Genomic DNA, 15,921 nt, shown 5'->3' with positions numbered 1-15,921 from the left:
ACATAACAAAATATAGTTGACGTACAAGGTACAATACCTCACGGTTGGCAAGTGATAAATCCGATGAAGAATTTTACCTTTTTCAAGGAAATCAACCTTGAAAGTTAACAACAATTGGTAGGATTATTTCAGAACTTTCTATTTGAGAGGGAAAGGAGGTGAAGTAGGAATTCCGTGACACAAACTACTTTTGTTCATATAGGATTTATTACTAGTGTAGTACGTTACAGACTTACAATGTTACATTGTTCTTTCTTTTTGTTTGTGTTTGTTTGAGGGGGGAGGGGACGAACTAATTATTTGTTCATACAGGGTTTATTACTAGTGTAGTACGTTACAGAATTACACTTACAGATGGCACCCATCCATTTTATTGATAGTAAATGAGAGATTAGCATAATCTTATTAATCAAGAACATCAAATCTGTAAAATTCATGAAAAGGGGAAAAAACCAACTATGTTTTCATCCACCTAATATGGTTTAAACCCCCTAAATCTTATTAACCAAGCTAATTTAGAAACTACCCAAACTAAGGATCTAACCCTTAACTTAACATTGAAATTATTGCGACATCTAATAAAATTAAAATGATACTGAAATTATTGCGACATCTGATAAAATTAGAACGATACTGAAATTATTGCAACTAAAAGATCAATGTCTTTAATTTCTAAATTATTGAAAATTGCTCTTAAAATCTCAATATCCATCACTTCCCAACAAAGTTAGTAGAAATGCTCTGTAATCTCCTGAAGTATCTCCAGCCACAGCTTCATCAAGGGAAGTATTGTTCTTCTCAAAGTATACTTGTTTTATTTCTTTCAAGTCGATTTCTGCTCTTGTAATTATCACACGTGTAAGAACATCTTCATCTGTTCCAAGCCCAACAATTGCATTGCGCAACATCTTTTGTAACATGGGGAAAGAAAAAAAAAACCTAATTAGCTTTTTAGCACTTTATAAGTGTAAATTCTATGTTATCGGGACTCTTCGTTCTACCTCAAATACCCGTGTCGGATTCTTGACACTCAGATATGGGTATGGACATTTATAAGTCACTCAATTTTTTCACAAAATAGTCGTGTCGGACACTTGGACATGTACCTATGTCTGATATGGGTATCTGAGTCCGGGTAACATAGAGTATAATAAAGAAAATGTACTTAATTAATGGAATCTGATAAGTGTAATCTATGTTACCCGGACTCTACATTTTACATCAAATACCTGCGTCGGATTCTTGACACTTGGACATGGATATGAACATTTCAACACTTCATTTTGGACCAAAATCATGCAATTTTTTCGCAAAATAACCATACCCGATAAGGATATCCGAGTTCAGGTAACATAGAGTGTAATAAGAAAATGTACTTAATTAATGGAATATGAATTTCATACCTTAGCAAAGTACCTTGGAGGACATTTGATGCACTTGATGGCCACTCTTACTGTCTGAAAGAATTCTTGTTCTGGTGCAACTCTTAGAGCCTAATTCATCATAGGAAGGTTCTAATTAGGGTGTGTTATATTCACCTAATTTTTCACTTATTTTTCATTAATTTATCTTATACTACATCCGTTTTAAAATTATCTTTACAGTTATTTACACAAAGATTAAGACAAAAGAGGAATAGTATGCAAAAAAGTGGGGGAGTGTAAGAAAAAAACACGAATAAAGTAAGAGAAATTGAGTGAAATGTTGTAAATGTTGAGGGGTAAGATAGTAAATTTTCATGTAAAAAAATAATACTTCGTATAAAGCACAATATAAAGAACATTATGAAACGAACTAAAACGGAAAGTATAATGATCATTTTGAAATGGATCTAGTATAAACTTATCTGAATTTATTAGATTATATCAAACTTAGTTTAGTTAATAATTGTACTTAGGTAAAACTTATTTTTCCTAGATTATCTTATCCGATATTTTCTTTTCTTATCAGAATTTATCTGGACTTATTAGTCGAAACCTTGAAGGATAATTGAAGGATTGATAAGGGTATGTAGTTATGTACCCTTGAAATGGAGGTCCCATGAATGTCCTTGAAATGATTGAAAGTAACCAAGAGTTGTTGTTTGCTCCTTGTGCTGATAATTCTTATGATCTCTTCATGAACAGATTTTCCATCTTGAAGTTCATCATGAAGAATGTTTGCATCTGAATGTGCTATGATCTCATCGATTTCATCACCATGGTACTTGTAAGTGCTAACAATTCCCACCAAAAACTGCAAGGAAAAACAACATAGTCAAATGTTAGTGTCTAAATAGTCTGCGGCATGGGTTTTATTCACCTGATTTAATTTCACTTATCTTATCTAAACTTATTAAAATTTGTAAAAACTTATTTCATTTCCAGACCTGGTTATTGGACAGGGTAGTCCAATGGATATAGGGTTAGGGTCAAGTTAATAGGGCTTTTATTGGACAGGGCTCTTATTGGACAGGGCCTTTATTGGACATGGTCATTATAGGGTCAAACTTATACTACAATTATTTTGAAAATTAAAATAGTAATGATTCAAAAAATTACGTGTGTAGCTCGTATTCACTTGTACTTGCACATGGCTCTTTTGTTTTTCATTTTTCATTGCTCGTTTATTGACCCGCCCATTAATGACCCAATATTGACCCGCGACCCGCTTTTGACCCGCCCATTATCGACCCGCTAAAAATGACCCTTTCAATACCCGACCCTCTTTTGACCCGCACCGACCCTAACCCTACCCGCCCGATAACCAGGTCTATTCATTTCTAATTGTACTTGGATAACACTTATTTTTCAAGGACTTAATTATCTAAACTGTGAACTTATCTTGCTGAAATAAGTGATCTTATTCTGCAATTAATTGTCACATTGTCTCAACCTTCATTAATCATAATTTAACCAAAATATACTTTCTTCTCCCCAACTCGTACCCTCTCTCCAACACCGCGTGTAAATTGGAGTGTGTCGAGATATTTATTTCTCCATTTTAGCAAATCTAAAAAATTTCTCCAATTTTCTCCGGTACATCTCAAAGTAACGTACACTCGTATATATATATTTTTACGTGACAGGAAAACATTGGTTACCAAGTAGTAAAAAAACGACGTACTTTTCTCATCTTTCCACGGGTGTGAGATGCAACATCTTCTTCAAGAGCATGCTTGTAGATCTTGTGAAAAGCACGCTTAACTGCGAGGAGTTCTTCAGGTGATTTGGTGCTCGCAATCTCCGCGACTAAATTATAATCGGGTTTTGCTTTCTTCAATGCCTCATGGATTTGGATAGCATCACATTCAACAGGATCCACAACCCATTGGCACATTGCTTTCTTATATTTTGTGACAAAGAAAAAATCGTGTGAGTGAATAATTAATTAACGAACATGATAAATGTCGCAACTTGCGACCTTTAAGCGCGTCATATCACAATGATAACATGGCATGCTTATGTGTCGTAAACGTAATTGAAAACTAAAATATTTAATTAATTCAATGTTTAAGTAACATTGTGAAATGGAGGAAGTAATAACGTTGATAAACTACTAATTTAAGAGGATCATGTTTATATTTGAATTTCAATGGAAAAGGAAATGTTGGGGTAAAGGCAAACCTCAAAATCCCCTGAAATTTCACATTTAAGTTGCTTGATGAGATCTTCTTGATACACTTCAAGATAAGCTTGTTTAATTTGCTTTATTTGATTTGCAGTTCGACGACCCAACAATAAAATTAATGCTTTCTCATCGGTTCCCAATCCTAAGCACAATAAACAATCAGAAGATCACTTAATCAAACAAATTTTGTAAAACTAAAATCACAAATTCTAAACTATAAAAAGGTACACTTGGGTAACGTGTGCACTACATGTGCATCATGTAGTCGTTATGTAACGAAGTTCTTGCTTTTCAGAACGGGAATTGGTAAAAGAAATCAACATTTTTAATGGCACAACGCGTTGTTATTCACAAAATAATCAATAACTCAATTATTTATTAATTTGTAACACATTGTAACTCTTTATTGTTATTTTTCTCCTGTTCTTGGGATCAAACAAAATAATAATAATAAATAGAGCTCATTTCATTTAAAAACTAGAAAGTTAATTAATTTGAGAAATCAATAATTGCAAAATTAAAAATGAACAAACATAAGAAAATCTAAATTGTGTTTTATAAAAAGAGAGATAAAAACCTCGGCATGCGGTTTTGATAACATAAGCATCATCAATTGGAGATGTCTTCTCAGGAGCAACAATGGTAGCCATTCTTTTTTTCTGAATGAGAATGAATATGAATAAAATCCTCTAATTTTGATTTTATAGTTGTTCTAAAGTCCATAAATTGATAAATATACGTAACGTATCTTATATTTCTATTCTTGGACATTTAATCAAATATTTAATTGTTCATTTATAATGACTTTATGATGTAACAACGTAGAATAATAGTGTTGTAATATTTTTATGAACCTTTAATTTATGTTCCTAACTTGCTTCGGAAAAAGAAACCTACAATATAATATGTTATTGGAATTTTTCTTAGAGAAATGAGAATTTATTCTGATTGGGAATGTTACTAATTAACAGGCAACAAAATAAAAACATATTAATAGACATAATGACTAGTTTTATTATTCCCGTCAAAAAAAAAGGACTAGTTTTATTATTGTTATTATGCCTGATACAGTGATACTCCCTCCGTCTCGTTTAACTTTTCCATCTCACCCTTTTTGTGAGAGATTTTTGGGTCAAATGGAGCAATTAATATAATACAGACTCGAGAATCGAGATAAACACATATCTGGTCTAACATGTACTGTATGTAATATTTATTTTATTTTGAGAGAGAGCCACATAGGGCAAATGATGTAGACAAGATTCGAGCTTATGTCTTGATCGGGTACTGCCCCTTCAAGAATTGACCAACTAAATTAGTTGCCATTCACATATATGTAGTATCATATATGTACTTCCTCTCTTCTGTTATAGACTTAAATGGTCATTACTTGTCAAAATTAAACTTGACCGAAGCTAAACTCTTTCATAAGTGTTAGTTATGACTTATGAATAACTTTTTAACAACGGATTATTCTTGTGTGGACCTGGTCCACAATAATATTAGTGTGGACCCAAAATTGATAATTTTCTCGAGCATCCTTTATACATATATAGATACCTTTATTGTTCATACAGTGACTATAATAAATTAGATACCAAAATTATTAGATATAGAAATCATTTTTTCAATCATAGTAACTCTATGTTTTTAAAGCGAATTGTGAGTTAAAATCACATTATTCAAACACATGTAGCAACTAGTCAACTACACCACTTTGATTTTATTTACTCATAATAATCCTAATAAAGATACCAGATTAAATTATTTTTAAACATGGTTCACAATAAATTTAGTGTGGACCGGGTCCATTTAAGAATTGGTGCATATTTAGAGAGCCTTTTATAAAATGCATTGGACCTCCACAATGAGCTAGCCCGACTCTTACTTGACACTACCTGTAAAACAATGTAAATATGCTCCTTACTCCAAACTAGACCTGGTTATTGGACAGGGTAGTCCAATGGATATAGGGTTAGGGTCAAGTTAATAGAGCTTTTATTGGGCAGGGCTCTTATTGGACAGGGCCTTTATTGGACAAGGTCATTATAGGGTCAAACTTATACTACAATTATTTTGAAAATTAAAATAGTAATGATATAAAAAATTACGTGTATAGCTTCGTATTTACTTGTACTTGCACATGGCTCTTTTGTTTTTCATTTTTCATTGCTCGTTTATTAACCCGCCCACTAATGACCCGCTATTGATCCGCGACCCGCTTTTGACCCGCCCCATTATCGACCCGCTAAAAATGACCCTTTCAATACCCGACCCTCTTTTGACCCGCACCGACCCTGACCCGCCCCGCCTGATAACCAGGTCTACTCCAAACTCAAACGTTCAACAAGAGTGAAAAACTAAAAAGTCACTAAGAAAAAATAAAGTGCTATAAAACACTTCAAACATGAAGAATTGATTGACCAACTCGATCCCAACTAGCCAAACCCGTTTGATACACTAACAGGCGATGCGTGAGGATCTATTAAGTTTCAATTAAGTCTATCAGGTTTAATCAGTTCTAATTAGTTCAAATAAATTCAATTTAAATAAGTTCAGATAAATTCAATTCAAATAAGTTCAGATAAATTCAGGTTTCATCTTGTGAAAAGAACGCGTCATAAAGCTGTGTACAAAAATTACACTTGTAAGGCCACAATACTGTAATGAAATCAGAGTGGATTAATTAGCCATTTTCAATAATTTCAAGTTACAAGTTTATCAAATGGGCTAGCAAGCTAATCCAAACAGTCAGTCCAATCTCAACTAGAGTTTTATTACTCGGTCGATATTCGTCACAAGTTTAATTACTCGAACATTTTATTTTTATTTTTTTTGACATAGGCTGATTTTACATTAAAAAAAACAGAACTACAACAAAACTAAGTTTACCAAAGCCACATTGGCCTTAGTAACTGTTACACAAAGGCTACTTAAAATAGTAGAAATAGTTGCTTCTCCTTCTAGCAGGCCCTGGTTGCTGAAATCCAGTGTTCCATTTTCACCGGAGATCATTTCCTTGTTGGAAATGGAGCTGAAGCTGGTGCGGTAGACCTTAAGATAGTTCCATGGAAACCTGTGAATCTTGGAAAACAAGAAAAGAAGAGGAACAAGAGAACCTTTCCGGATTGGATGAGACTTGACTGTGAGCATATCACCTTGCTCACTAACAACAGGAGTCATTACCAATGACTCGGTAAGCATGCTATTAATTCCCACAAATTTCTAATGTGGTCATCAGAGCAAACTAGGTTAAGTATTAAGTAAATAGGCATACATGAGCAGAGCCAAACCCGTATATACAATAACACAAATACCTGCAAAAATGTTTATTTCTTTCTCACATTCAAACTCTTCAATTCTCGTGTTTTCAAGATCCATGATTGTGTGTTACATGTGCAAATTACAAAATGCAACACTTTATGTATGTTGCAAGAGATAACGAATACTCGTCCTAAAACTCCTCAGTCCTCACTCTCCTTTCATTTCCGAAAGGATACTTTCTACACTAAACTAACTTATTTGTAAACTTGTTAAGAACAATAACAAGTTAATTTACCACCACACCAGTATTATTATGTTGCTTTCTTACAGAACTTCTCAAGCCATTCCATTGTTACACTCTTTGGCCTTTCTAGTGCCAAACCAAGAGCTCGGTCCCATATTAACTGCAAGAAGAGGGAAAAACAAAACTAATGAGCAATTGGTTTCGTGATATGACTATAAATTTACAAACAAAATTAAAAAGCAATTTTCTGGAAATTAAAAATGAACAAACCTGTGAGCAAATTCCGATACTCCTAGATACCCCAAATAGAACTGTATAATACCTGTTAAAAGAGGATATTTAGTTTTTTTTTAGTGCGAATGAGCCACAAGGGGAACACAAATTACAAATGGGGAGGGGGAGATTTGGACATGAGACCTATCCTGATGTTGTGGGCTCGGCCCGACCCGATAAAAGCACAGCCCGACACGAGCACGAAGTCGTGGGCCGGGCCTGGGCCGCATTTTTTGGATAAAGCACGGCACAACAAAGCACTATAACTTTAGTAAAATTAAGGCTTAGGCACGACCCCCAGACCCGGCCCACAACCATCTTTAATCGTGCACAGACCCTCAGTCTTAACCACTAGGGAAAGACCTCATTGGTGAAAGAGGATATTTGGTTGCGATATTAGGAAAGTCAATCGGATGAAGGAAGAACAAATATTACCTTGCTTCCGTCAAGCCATAGTAGTTCAACAAAACTCCACTATGAGCGTCAACATTCGGCCATGGATTCTTAACCTAAAAGATGCAAGTATTCAGTAAATTCGAAATAAAAATATCAGAAAAACTAACAAGAACAACTAATAACGGGAGAAAGTTATTAATTAACCAATACCTTTCCAAGCTCTGTTAGAATAGGAGGCACCACATCGTACAACTTCGACACCTGTAAATATCATTCACTGAAGTTATTATCTCGAAAGTTTAGAAATCAAGAAATGGCATTGGAAATTAGAATCCTTTATACCAATTGGAAAAGTGGATCTTCCGGTAAGTGTTTCAACGCAAATTCTCTCTGGCAAGTGTATCTTGGATCTGTCTTCCTGAGAACCCCGTGACCAAATCCAGGAACAACCTGTAAATTAAAAAAATGTGAGCTGACACAATAATGAGAATGAAAATTGTACATGGTATAAACTTTTATCGAATATTACAATTGAATAGCATTAAACAAGGATAAAGACGTCAAATGCAAATGATAAATTTCATAATATCAAACCAAATACTCCGTATGATTTTTTATTGGATGATCGATTTCGTTAAGGCCCAATATCAAAACAGAGTTGTTTTAAGCAACTTTCGTTAAGACATGCATTTGTATTTTAACGAAAAGATTAACTATAAACCCAAGAAAAAGGCCCAAAGTTGTTTTTTCTGTTCTGTATGACGCTTGACTACAAGATGTATAAATATTTGTTATATTTTGGTAACCACTCTATCAAAAGGCTAAGTGTCCTATTTTTTATCTTCTTGTTTCCTAAAGAGTGTTACTCCTAATTTAATACTCCGCCAAACACCACTCAATCACCCACTTAAGCTTGTACTTCACCATAGTTGTCACTTGTCACAACAATTTTAGGGCCATGTTTGAATACTGAAGGAACTTATACTAGTTTGAAATATTGAAGACCAATATGCTAGCAACCCACTTAAGCTTGTACTTCACCTAGTTGTCACAAGAATTTTAAGGCCATGTTTGATTACTAAAGGAAGTTATACTAGTTTGAAATATTGAAGACCAATATGCTAGCAACAAAGGAAGACCTGAAATCAAGAAGCAATAATAAAGTGGAAAAAAAGGGAATGCAAGTCTGAGGATAAAGCTATTTTCCTTCGAAAAAATCAACGAAGAATAGCTAATGCTAGTTGAGAAGTTGTATCATGTTTGAAGACAGCATCACCATTGATTATACAAATAACTAGTTTATTTACTGACTTACCTTGCCGCTGTTTAATGTCTTCCAAACATACTCTTTCAACTGCTCAGTGGAGATGTTCTCACCACATTCATCTACAACCTTTTTAATCCATAGCAGGACTTCCTGAAACATAATAAGTCAAACATGAAACCTTGATTACCACCATTTTCAGACCTAGCAAAATACGAGGGAGGAAATAGATATGCATGGATTTTTTTTCCAGAAATAACTTCCTTTTTACTTGTTTGAACTGCAATAGGCAGTGACACTCAATGGAAAAACAACTACCATTACCAACGAAGAGAATAAATGAGGATGTCATAGGATTAAAAATCTTGTTACACAGTATAAATATAGAGTGAGATAGACTTCTTGTTCAGATCATGCCCTCAAGTCTACAGAGCTTACCAAGGGCATGAACACTTCTGATGTTACTTGGACTCGGGTACTAGTGTCGGGCACGGGTACGTGTCCAAGTGTCCGACTCGGACAAACTGTGAAAATTTTCCAGGATTTAAGTCGAAAATGAAGTGTCGGAGTGTCCGACACGGGTACTTGAGGTAAAATGAATAATCGGAGTAACGTAAGCATCTCATCAGAAGTCATGAACACTTGTAAGTTGTAACATTGAAAAACAAAATTGCAAGGTCCCCCCCCCCCCCCCCGATACACACACACACCAAAGAGAAAAAACACAAACAGCAAAAAAAGAGCTGTCCCAAATCCCAAGGATCTTACTCAACCAGAATTGTATAATCAACAGCATAACATGTGCTGTTTAATCATATGTAGGATCAACCAATTAACCAGGGAAATGAAAAGAGGTGAAGGGAAATTTTTTACCTGGTTGGCTAATCCATGAAGTGGGCCAGCCAATCCATTTAAAGCAGCTGCAAATGAAAGGTAAGGATCTGAAAGTGCACTTCCAACCTACATTGTGGTAAGAACTGGTCAGAGTTCCAATGATATAAAATAATATCTGCTGATAAAGATGCTTCCTAACTTTTATCTATATGTTTCCTATTTCTTTAGCATGAGCTCAAAAAAAGATCATAAAAGCAGAAGCAAACTAACAAAATTTATTTTCCGGAAACTTACCAGATGACCAGTATGTGCGCTAACATTTCCACCTTCATGATCACTGCAAAAAAAAAAAAAAAATAATAACTTTACCCAGATTGAAGAGAATTCGGACAATACATGTGGTACTGGTATCTGAACATTCTGACAAATGTTTACCTGTGAATTGTGACATAAAGCCGCATCAGCTCAAGCATTTCGGGGCTGTCAAATCCCAACATCTGTGCGAAATTCCCTCCATAATCAAGGGAGTCATCAACTGGTATCATTTGTCCATTCTTATACATCCTTCAACAATCACATAGAAGATAAAATGAGATTCAGCGAGCTGATGAACCGAGTCCATGACTTGCCACCTCCGCAGTTTACACTATGTCCAGTTGCCAATGTGGATTAATTGGCATAAAATAACAGCAAGAGTGCAGAAAACAAGACCAATGCTTACAGTTACGACCTAATTTTCTTTATCTTTTTCACTATACCATTAAGGAACCATTACAACTCACAAGAGTTTGGGCTAGGCAGTGTTACCTAATTCTCTAATCACCCCCACGAACTGCGAACCGAAAAGGCAAATTATAACATGAAATTGTACAATTTTGATCTAATTTGGCAAATTAGATAGCGAATTGCGAACCCGTATCCAATCTCATACTAGCGAATCAGGTAACAGTGCCCTGGGCCATCACTATCAATGTACTAAACCCCTTGAACCACATAAAATGCCCAGAAACTTCAGCTCTATACTTGAGAGCTCATTTTGTTTCCCTCTAATACCTGAGAGCTCCCCCCCCCCCCCCCCATATCTACTTATTAAGGTACTTCCCTATACAGAAACACAAACACACCGAAGCTGTTTCTAAATTTCCATCCATAAATCACCATCACTAAATGACTATGGAAGGTTTCCTTACCTTCGGTAAACATAAGCTGCAACAACAGGAACTTGAGCGATCAAAGTAAGGCAGTCCTCATATGTTGGCTCCCAAAATCTGGAATCAAAATCAACCTCAGCGCTTGGCTAGATGAAAAAAAATTACAAGACAGGTAAAATAAAACCATCATAATGATAACTCACTTTGATTTGTGGATCCCTTTCTCATATGCCTTCTGAAATTCGCTCTGAACCTGAAGTAAAGAAAACAAGAGACAATTATATAAGACGCAATCCAAGCAGTAACTTTAATGGGAGAAGAAAATACTAGGTTCAACATATTAACCAATAAGGAATAAAAACCAAAGGTAATGCAGTTTCGTAATACTAGTAATATGTTCAGGAGAACTACAGTAATCACTTGCAAAGTTACAAGTAAAGGGTGAGGGAGAAGAAAGAAAAGGAATAGCTTAAGTAAAGGAACTATCATTTAGACATAAATTTACTCCCCACGTGATATCAATAATGAACAACAGCATTGCCACGGAAACTAGCAAGGAGAATCCATTAGGGACAAATATGTATAGTAAAATAAGAGGGAACTCTGTATAGCATGAAATCAATACCTGAAGGGCCATAATTCCAGTAGCAAATTGAGTCATCGGATGAGCAGTAATTGGTAGAGCATCAATTGTTTTGTACACGTGGTCTACAATTACAACATATATACATAATTAACCCCAATGGTAAAGATTCATGTCTAATCAGAAAGAAGCAAGCACACTAGTAGAAAAAAACAGCTTTTCTTAATATTGATAACTTATCCTATGAACAAGAAAAGCAAAAGAAAGAAAAGAGATGCGGCACTAATAAATCACCACTACTTCTGAAAAGGTGATTCGCTCTCAAATCAGTCAATGAATACCAAAAGAAAGGGAATGCAGAGTACAAAAAAGAAAATGCTGTTTACGAAACAAGGAATAGGCTCTCAAATCAGTCAATGAATACCAAAAGAAAGGGAATGCAGAGTACAAAAAAGAAAATGCTGTTTACGAAACAAGGAATAGAATTTAAGAGGCAAAAAGGAAAAAAAGAATATACATACAGATCTAACAATATATCAATAAGACAGACAGCAATAGGAACCAAAACAAGCATCAAAATTGCAAGGATACATTGGCTAAAATATATGTTCTTAGTGAAATAGTGAACCTGGGACTGAAGCTCGTGTTCGCAATTCTGCTGACAAAGCATCTACTTGATCTTTGCTTGGAACCTAAATTAATGAAATAAAAATAAAAATATGAAAGATAAAAAAGAAGGTACAAAAGCACATGACTAAAGAAAACAAGAGTTTGACAGACATCAAGCCATCAAGGTAAAAGCTATATCAAATAATAGCACCATAGTAGACTAATCTTCTAATATTCTGATAGCTGCTTAGATTAAGACTATGCACATGAACAACAGAAAGTAATTACAAAGAAAGTGACGAGCATTTCTCATACTTTTAACATAAAATCCTAGGAGTTCACATATGAAAAGAGCAAGTTAGCGAGATTCCTTCATCCCTTTTCTACACATACAGGATATCATTTAACATCAAACATTTAAAACAATTCGACAAGTAATTATCAAAGTCTAATATGTCAAAAATGACATACGAAATACAATTCCTAAAAGTTCAAACACAATCCCATAATATGTTAGACAAAGATCATAAGATCAAATTACAATCCTCAACTCAGTCTAATATGTTCAGACAAATGGAAAAAGTAACTTTCTGTGACCAGAATGGTTTTAACTACTTCATAGAAAAGCAGAAGACCAAATTATACACAGATCCCAAGGTTCAATTATGGGGGGAAGGCTTCAGGAGAGAAAAGAATAAGTCTAAGATCCAATTCACCCAAATAAAAGCACATTTTTCCAAATAATGGATCACCAAATGAAACAATGGCTAAGGATATCAAGTAACCTCTGCAGAACGTATTTGTAAGATATATAATTACCTTTCCGGTTAAAAGAAGCCAAAGAAGACCTTCAGGCAATGGCTCTCCACCTGGAATTGCAGCGGGTAAAACCTTTTGACACTCGGGTATAGACAAACCCCTGAACCGAATGCCCTACAAAATAAAACATCATCAATGAAATTAATTTACTTGACATCATTGACATCTCGTGAGTCGCTCTTGCTGAGAATAGGATGTGTCTATTATCTAGAAGGAACTTACAATTGAATGCAATAGAGAAGTACTATACCTCTTCTGGGTCAAGTAAGGAAGGTTCCCAAAGTAAACCAGTCATTCCTCTCATTCCACCCAATACCTAAAACATTAATCTTTTATGAGAAAGGGACAGGTTTAAAATGATAAAGTGCATAGGCACAAAGATATATGATTGTAGGTAAAAGACATTAGTTATGACTTAAGATAACATGAGTGTCATTGTCACTCCACTAGTCCGCTACTCCAGTGTAACACTGTGGCCAACCATATTCAAGTCAGACAAGCATCCTTACAACTTAAATGGATATGACGACATGGGCGCTATCCTCGAAAACTCACAAGAGACATTAACTCTTAAAAAAAATCATCTTATAAATAAATGCATTCTAAGTTCAAATGAATTTGACATTTTCAGGAAGCCCAAGTAACATATATAATGAAAAAGGAAGAAAAAGATGGAAGATAAGTTAATACCATGTCAACATTAATTTTCCCTAGCTCAACATTTCCATATTCTTTCTTTATCTTCTTCAGCCGTTCCTACAAAATAAAAAAAATAAAAAGATCAAGAACATGTTTAGAATAAGATTATCAATATTGTGAACTACAATCAACGCAAAGTTTGAAAATTATCAAATCAAAGTCAAACAATTATTAAATCACTCATTACTAGCCACTAATATCCTAGCTCTGATCCTCAAGGACCCAATGCAATTTCCACCATATCTTTACACACTCATGAGAGGATTGCAATATTGCATTGTAAAAGTTCAAAATAACTGTTTTTAAACAACGATAACCTGTGGGATGAGAACACTATTAGACAAATCATAACTACCATTGAAAATCCAAAGACACAAATTAAGCAAACAAACCTGTTGTTCAGGAATCAGTTCTGCTAACTCTGAACGTAGGTCCTGCACATCATAAGAAATCCATTCAAATATTTTCACAGTAATCTTACCACAAGCAACTGTAAATGCACTATTTCAGACTCGACAATATTTTCATACGACTTTCATAAACCAATTGTGGCATTATACTCGGACCGACACTATAATGTGATCACTTACATTATTTTCTTTTCCCTTCAACTCTTCAGAATTCACTTAAACCTCAAAAATGAACCATAATCACTTGACATTTCAAAGAATGACACACTCAACTTTTAAATTGAGCCTACGCCCAGAACATTAAGCTAAAATCAACACTCATATTTCATACGAAGTACAATTGGCCATTGTGTTTCACTATTGCTACAATTCATGAAAATATGGTAACCATAAGCAACAATAAATGCGCCACTTCAGACTCGGCAATGTTTTCATATCGACTTTGATAAACCAACTGGGGCATTCTACTCGGACCGACACCACAATGTGATCACTTACACTATTTTCTTTTTCCTTCAACTCCTCGGAATTCACTTAAACCTCAAAAATAAACCATGATCATTTGATATTTCAAAGAATGACACACTCATCTTTTAAAACGAGCTTACGCCGAGAACATTACGCTAAAATTATTACTTCTATATCATATGAAGTACTACAATTGCCATTGTGTTTCAACTACTGCTACAATTCAGGAAAATATGGCAATTTTTTATCGATTTCGTGTAGCACTAAGTAAACTAAATTGACAGAAACAAAGAGAAAATTTACAAGGCCAGAAGAACTCTGCATCTGAATCCATCTCAAGGAATTGCTTAGACATGATTGCTGTCCCTGCAAGTCAAAATTCAGTGACATAATTACATAATAAGATTCAAAAAATACCAGTTAAGCAAATGCGAATCAAATTCTGCTATATGTAGAGCAGAAAATACACAGAATCATGAGAAATTGATGCAATTACAGGAAAAAATACAACAATTTCTAATTACTACACTACTTAAAAAAAAAAAACAATTGAAGCATTAATTATGAATTAAATATAAAATCAAACAAAATGACGAGCGAAAGGCTTACAAAACGAGAACAATTTCAGAAATGGAGGAAAATTACAACAATTTCCAGTTATGGAGTACTACAATAGCTAATTCAGAATTAATAATTCAATTGAAGCATTACTTAAACATGAAATCGACAAAATAAAGAGCGAAAAGCTTACAGAACGAGAACAATTTCAGAAATGGAGGAAAATTACAACAACTTCTAATTACGGAGTACTACAATAGCTAATTCAGAAATAACAATTCAATCGAAGCATTACTTAAACATAAAATCGAATAGAATGAAGAGCGGAAAGCTTACTGAACGAGAACGAAGCTTTGAGAGAGTTGAAAGACCTCTGAAAAACGACATGATCAACCTAAAAACAAAAAACAAAAGAAAAATTGAAATCAGTTAATCAAATTCTGCGAAAATAAGAGCAAATATATACAGAGTTATGAGAAAATTGATGAAATTTACAGGAAATCGAATCTGTATGGGCTTAAGGAATTGAAAAATCTGGAACAGGAAGCATAAATAAATGGAAGAAAACGGAGGAGGAGAGAGGAAGAATTGCCTTTTTGAACAAGCAAAGCAGAAAAGGGAGAAAAAGAGACGAATTTGCGAATGATTCGGAGAGAGAAAAGGGTGGGACGTTCGAACGAGTCTACAATGACTCAATGAGGTACGCGAGGAGCCAAAACCCAACAAAAGAAAATGGGTAG

General features: G+C 34.6%; 2 protein-coding genes across 3 annotated transcripts; both read right to left on the bottom strand.

The window, feature by feature from the left end:
- Positions 1-617: 617 nt before the first annotated feature.
- On the bottom strand, positions 618-4,331 carry LOC110783232 (annexin D8). Its single transcript, XM_021987542.2, has 6 exons — positions 4,187-4,331; positions 3,606-3,751; positions 3,106-3,324; positions 2,023-2,235; positions 1,404-1,493; positions 618-908 (listed from the first exon to the last, which is right to left on the bottom strand). The coding sequence occupies exons 1-6, from the start codon at positions 4,257-4,259 to the stop codon at positions 702-704; spliced, it is 948 nt and encodes a 315-aa protein (XP_021843234.2). The 5' UTR covers positions 4,260-4,331; the 3' UTR covers positions 618-701.
- A 2,592-nt stretch (positions 4,332-6,923) lies between these two features.
- On the bottom strand, positions 6,924-15,885 carry LOC110783289 (citrate synthase, mitochondrial). 2 transcript variants are annotated; one of them, XM_021987606.2, is made up of 20 exons: positions 15,774-15,885; positions 15,518-15,575; positions 14,927-14,989; positions 14,138-14,179; positions 13,737-13,802; positions 13,297-13,362; positions 13,047-13,160; positions 12,247-12,310; positions 11,661-11,743; positions 11,239-11,288; positions 11,075-11,152; positions 10,320-10,448; positions 10,179-10,221; positions 9,924-10,010; positions 9,102-9,203; positions 8,129-8,236; positions 7,997-8,047; positions 7,826-7,899; positions 7,388-7,439; positions 6,924-7,277 (listed from the first exon to the last, which is right to left on the bottom strand). In XM_021987606.2, exons 2-20 carry the CDS (start codon positions 15,566-15,568, stop codon positions 7,185-7,187), a joined length of 1,416 nt encoding a protein of 471 aa, XP_021843298.1. In that variant the 5' UTR covers positions 15,569-15,575; positions 15,774-15,885; the 3' UTR covers positions 6,924-7,184. The 2 variants fall into 2 exon arrangements, with proteins under 2 accessions (XP_021843298.1, XP_021843297.1); XM_021987605.2 differs by having other exon boundaries at positions 15,677-15,872.
- Between the last annotated feature and the right edge of the window lie 36 nt (positions 15,886-15,921).

This window comes from Spinacia oleracea, chromosome 4 (genome assembly GCF_020520425.1).
Source record: "Spinacia oleracea cultivar Varoflay chromosome 4, BTI_SOV_V1, whole genome shotgun sequence".
In the NCBI taxonomy this organism is placed as follows: domain Eukaryota; kingdom Viridiplantae; phylum Streptophyta; class Magnoliopsida; order Caryophyllales; family Amaranthaceae; genus Spinacia; species Spinacia oleracea.
Note: the sequence above shows the minus strand (reverse complement) of the source record. Positions and strands in the feature narration are given on the sequence as shown.